Source organism: Chiloscyllium plagiosum, chromosome 15 (assembly GCF_004010195.1).
Source record: "Chiloscyllium plagiosum isolate BGI_BamShark_2017 chromosome 15, ASM401019v2, whole genome shotgun sequence".
Taxonomy (NCBI): domain Eukaryota; kingdom Metazoa; phylum Chordata; class Chondrichthyes; order Orectolobiformes; family Hemiscylliidae; genus Chiloscyllium; species Chiloscyllium plagiosum.
Genome location: NC_057724.1, coordinates 16,290,765 through 16,296,764, shown reverse-complemented (window position 1 = coordinate 16,296,764; position 6,000 = coordinate 16,290,765). Strand labels below are relative to the sequence as shown.

Sequence of the window (6,000 nt, the reverse complement as noted above, 5' to 3'; positions counted from 1 at the left end):
GGCTACCTTCTCCTCAGCCCCCAAACCTCCCATTTATCTCTCAGCCTCCTTGCCCCCTATCCCTACCCACCAAAATTCCTGATGAAGTGCTTGTGCCTGAAATGTTGACTCTCCTGCCTGACCTGCTGTGCTTTTCCGGTGGCACCCTTTTTGACTCTATTCCTCATCATTTTAATAAAGCTCTGTAAGGCCACCCCTCAGCGTCTGATGGTTCAGGGGCAAAAAGCCCCAGCCTAATCAGCCTCTCCCTGTAGCCTCTCAGACCCTCCAATCCCAGTAATCTTTTCTGCACCCTCTCATGTTTAACAACATTTTTGCTGAAGTGCTTCTGTTTGACCAGTGAGTCCAGTCTGCCAAGGTGCAAGTGTGGTAAAATTTGTGGTCAGTGAGAATCTGCATTTCCCTTTCTGTATAAGGAGGCTAAATGTATATTTATTCTTTAGTTTTAGGTCAACTACCTGCACCACAGAATGTAAAATTAACCTCTGTAAACTTTAAACATATTGTAACATGGAAACCAGGAACTGGTTCACCCCCAGGTACACGGTACACTGTCGAATCTTGCATGCTAAGGTAAGTATCTGTGTGTTAGCGTTGGATTTCTGAAATATTTCCACGGTGAATATATTGTGGTTTCTTAATTCAGTCTCAGTGTGTGGTGTTGCTGCCACATAAGCAGTTATTCCTGTTTTAGTTGTCCTGGATCAGATAATTTTGAGCTTCTTTGTATTCCTGCAGTCTTTCTTAGGAAGGCATATCTATTTTGCTATTGGGAAATGATTTCTAAGATTATGATGCACAAATGAGCAAGGGACTGCATATTTCTGAAAGTGGGATTGTGTGCGATATTTCCATGTCCCTGATCCCTTTGCCATCTTTTGGCAGAGGTCATGTGTTTGGGAGTTGCTGTCAAAGAAGGTTGGGGACATTGTTGCAGTGTACATTGGAGATGGCAAGTACTGTGGGCATAATGAACCAGTGGTGAAGGGAATGAACGAAGGTGTAGTTGCTTTGCTTTACTAAGTGCCGCCAGTAGAACCTATATTAAAAGCCATGTTGATAAAGAATAATTGTGAGTCATTTCAAGGTAAATACAACAGTGGAATGATAGCTGTATATTCTTGAGAAGAGTTGGAAGCAAAATGAATCAGGAGCACAAATTGATAATTCAAACTCCTCACATTCAATGAGCTCCTATTTTGTGCAATAGTAACTTTTACAAATTATCCAATGCTTTAATGGATTAGTTGTATTTAAACTGCTAATATGCATGACAGCAGTAGTCTTCATGAAATCTTGACAAATCTTTTGAGTATTTACAGTAATTTAAAATAGAATCAAAATACATCATTATATGGTGACCTATATCTTAATGACAACAACACTCTGTGCAACAAAAAGAAAATGTCCTGGACCCATTGGCAATTACTTTAAACTGATAGAGTCATAGAAACAGACCCATTGGTCCAACTCACCCATACTGACCAGATATCCTAAGTTAAAGACCAGATGCCTTTTAAATGTTATCATACCAGCCTGCACCCCTTCCTTTGGCAGCTCATTCCATACTCACACTGTGTGAAAACGTTGCCACTTAGGTCCCTTTGAAATCTTTCCCCTCTCACCTTAAACGCATGCCCTCTAGTTCTGGACACCCCCACCCTGGGAAAAAGACCTTGTCTATTTACCCTATATGTGCCCCTCATGATTTTATAAACTTCTATAAAGTCACCCCTCAGCCACCAATGCTTCAGGGAAAACAGACCCAGCCTATTCAGCCTCTCACTATAGCTCAAACCCTCCAACTTTGGCAACATCCTTGTAAGTCTTTCCTGAACCCTTTCAAGTTTTGCAACATCTTTCTACCGCATGGAGATCAGAATTGCACCTTGTATTTCAAAAGTGGCCTAACCAAAGCCCTGCACAGCTGCAACATGACCTCCCAACTCATATACACAATACACTGACCAATAAAGTCATGCGTACTAAATGCCTTCTTCATTATCCATTAAATCTGTGACTCCACTTTCAAGGAACTATGAACCTGCACTCCAAGGTTTCTTTATTCAGCAACATCCCTAGGACCTTACCATTTAAGTGTACAAGTCATGCTCTGATTTGCATTTCCAAAATGCAGCACCTCACACTTATCTAAATTAAATTCCATCTTCCACTCCTCAGTCCGTTGGCCCATCTGATCAAGGTCCTCTTGTACTCTGAGGTAACCTTTTTCGCTGTCTACTACACCTCCAATTTTGGTGTCATCTGCAAACTTACTAAACATATCTGTTATTGTCATATCCAAATCATTTATAATAAATAACGAAAAGCAGTGAGCATCTTCTCTAGTACATAGATCCACATTCTGAATCAGAAAACTTTCTTGTGCACACTTAACAAATTCCTCTCAATCCAAGTCCTTAATACTATGGCAGTCCCAGTCTTGTTTTCATAATTTTGAATACTTCTATTAACTCTTTAATTAACTGCAGCTCTTCATCCCTAGTACTAGTCAAATAAAATCCTTCTGTCATCTTGCAGTCTGTCCTAAAGTGTACTGTCTATAATTAGCTACAATTTTTCAGCCTAATCAGCATTTATTAAGGCTTTGCATGACTTACTCCTTTTTCTACTCTATGTATCTTTTTTATATATATATAATATGAACAATGCAAAAAGCTTTTCTAACAACTTACTCTACCACCTTCAATGGCAGCATGAACAGTTCATAAGAAAGTATTGACCATCACCTTGTTAATCCCCTCAGCTTCCTGTTCCTCAACTTAACAGAGATTTCTGATTTCATGCCAGAGAGAGTTGCTATATGCCTGCAGAATTTACATTTCAAAATCTCTTTTCACAAGCATTCCATTGGGATTCCAACACACTCTGTCAAAGTTATGACAGGGAATCTGGGGGAAACGTCTACAGACAAAAACACTTAGTTATCTTTGTCCATGGCTCACCTTTCTCTGAAATCTCCCCCAGCTTCTATCTTCCCCACATTCTTTGATTTTGTTGTTCGCCAGTATTGCACCATCAGTGACAAAGTTTCCATGTTTCTATTTTTTAATAAATCACTTTCACCAATTGTTTTAATCTAATTTGGCTTTACATTTGTAAAGCTTCTTGCTGTTTTATTTCTCGTTCAAGGTGCTATATAAAGGCAACTCATGCTTTTAAAATGTCTGCGAATTACTCTTACCCTCACAGAGCTAGAGAATGGCAACGTGTTTCACAAGCATGGGCCAAGATGTCTATGGCATCATTGACTGTAAATTGGTTTTGGACATCCTGCTGTCGTGAAAGGCACTAGAGGAATGGTTGCTCTTTTCCTTAAGAATTTGTCACAGTTTGCTTTCCCATTCACTATTTTATTTTTTCTGTCTTTTTTAGTTTTTCATTTTCATGTCCAAAATTATAACTAACTACTGACTTGCATGCATTTGAAGTCCACTTTATTTGTTGCAAATTCCTATGACCACATTCATAATGGAACTCTCCATGTAAACTTGCTGCACCATGATTACATTCTTTCACCAAATATAATGCTGCAGCACCACAAGTTTGCAACTCACAGCTTCTTATCCTGGACAGAGAAGTTATTTGTCTTTCAAATGTCTGCTAATCAATGGTGTAAATAGATTTATGTAAGATCAATTTAGTATATATGGACTGGTTAACAATTGCATGCCCTGGTTCCATTGACCTATGTGTTGATATTAGATGTGTCCAATCCCATTTGGTGCACTTGACTCCCTATGAATAAAGTAAAAACAATGACTGCAGATGCTGGAAACCAGATTCTGGATCAGTGGTGCTGGAAGAGCACAGCAGTTCAGGCAGCATCCGAGGACAGGCAAAATCGACGTTTCGGAAGGGCTTTTGCCCGAAACGTCGATTTTGCCTGTCCTCGGATTTTGCCTGTCCTCGGATGCTGCCTGAACTGCTGTGCTCTTCCAGCACTACTGATCCAGAATCCCTATGAATGAAGTCATAGGGGAATGAGTGAACAAAAGCCTATGTCTCAAACATCAATTTCTAACTCTGCATTTGAGTTCTGAATTTCTAAGGGCACATGCAATTCTGACTGTTATATACTTTTACAGTAACTTAACTTTACCGTTTTTTCAAATAAAATTGCTTCATTTTCTGCTAAGAACCACTAAATTTGCCTTGGTTAATGTCGCACATGAAACCCTCAACTAACTTTGATGTGTTGGGTAAATTTGTCGTATTTTATTTAAAGCAGGAATGCTGACAGATTCATTCCAGTGAAACATTGCATCAATATTTCGACCCTGTCATGTGACGTATCATGGACTTTTACATCTTTTAGCGATCTTTACTGGGTACGAGTTAGAAGTACTACAAGCACAGATCAATCCAACTGGGTGGAATCGAAAGAACTTTGTCCATTGCGTGACAGTGAGTGCCTTTCCTTTTGAAAAATCTGTAATAATTTAGTACTAGCAAAGACTAATACAATTTTTGCAAAATTGTTGGTTTGAAATGATTAACTCGGAAGCTCAGAATAGCTTTGCCAGTTAACGCCTTCTTCCCGACCCTGTCTACCTGCGACTCCACTTTCAAGGAACTATGAATGTATATCTCAACATCTCTTTGTTTGGCAACATTCTCCATTAAGTATATAAGTCTTGCTCTGATTTGTCTTACCAAATGCAACACCTCACATTTATCTAAATTAAAGTCCATTTGTCATTCCTTGGCCCATTGGCCCATCTGTTCAAGATCCTGTTACATTCTGAGATAATCTTCTTCGCGGTCCACCACACCATCAATTTTGGTGTTATCTGAAAACTTACTAACCGTACTTCCTATATTCACATTTAAATCATTTATATAAATGACAAAAAGTGGTGGACCTAGCACTGATCCTTGCGGCACACCGTTGGTCATAGGCCTTCGGAAAATCAACCCTCCACCATCACGCTCTAATCCATCTTCAAGCCAAATTTGTATCCAAATGGCTACGTCTCCCTGGATTCCATGTGATATACTAATGCTATCCAGTTTTCCGTGTGGAACCAAGTTGAACGCCTTGCTAAAGTCTATATAGACAATGTGCACTGCTCTACCTTCACTAATCTTCCTTGTCACTTCTTCCAAAAACTCAATCAAATTGATAAGACGTGATTTCTCACACACAAAGCCATGTTGACTGCCCCTAATCAGTCCTTGTTTTTCCAAATACCTGTAAATCCTATCCCTCAGGATCCCTTCCAACAGCTTACCCACCACTGGTGTCATCTTTAAGATGCTAGCATTTGAAGCATGGTACAAGTTAATAGACAAGTTGTTGGCAATTTGAATAGCTTCTTTCAGTCATTAGTTTCGCTGTTGCTGTCATTCAAAGTAACTTGAGTGTCCTTGAATGTTTTCTTCACCATACACTGGGACATTTGCCATTTGAGGACCTGAAGGGGGGACCTTGAAGATGATTTGGCAGGAATTATGTTTGAACCCTCGTAGACTTAGCTTCAAGCAGGACTGGGAATTACCGCAGTCCGGGAGTAAAGTCACAACAAATGCTCTGTACACTTTTGTTGCCTTGGGGAGATCTTTGTGATCACTCACTCACTGCTGTTGATTAATAGAAGGCTGTACTGGCACAGCACATCCATTCTTGGATTGTGTTATCAATGGTGGCCTTTAGAGAGAGGTGACTGCGATATGGGAAATGTTCATCAAATTCCAATATCTGCCATTCAGTAGAACAGGAGATGGAAAAAAACTAAACATAACCCAGTTAATTCAGATTTGTGAAACAATCACTTTTGAAGAAAGAACAGTGTTCATTATAATTGATTATTAGTAATAGAAGTACACCAGATAAAGCAGGCTTGAGGTGCTGTTTGTCAAAAACACTTCTTTTGAATTTTTATGTCACCTAACCTTAATTAATTGGAAGCTTCCAGTTATGTTTATACATGAATATCTGTAGCGTTTTATATGCAAAATAACTTGTGCTTATAAATG

The 6,000-nt window shown here is 39.3% G+C and overlaps 1 protein-coding gene across 5 annotated transcripts in view; it reads left to right on the top strand.

Annotated features, from left to right (window-relative positions):
* The window catches only part of LOC122557135 (interferon alpha/beta receptor 1-like), a 40,835-nt gene that overhangs the window by 12,566 nt on the left and 22,269 nt on the right, over nucleotides 1-6,000 (top strand). For 3 of the 5 annotated variants that reach the window (XM_043704479.1, XM_043704480.1, XM_043704481.1), the window contains 2 exons: nucleotides 444-573; nucleotides 4,250-4,428. In XM_043704479.1, coding sequence (XP_043560414.1) covers nucleotides 444-573; nucleotides 4,250-4,428 — 309 coding nt within the window. The remainder of the gene's footprint in view (nucleotides 1-443; nucleotides 574-4,249; nucleotides 4,429-6,000) is intronic. The other 2 variants (XM_043704482.1, XM_043704483.1) reach the window with 2 other exon arrangements.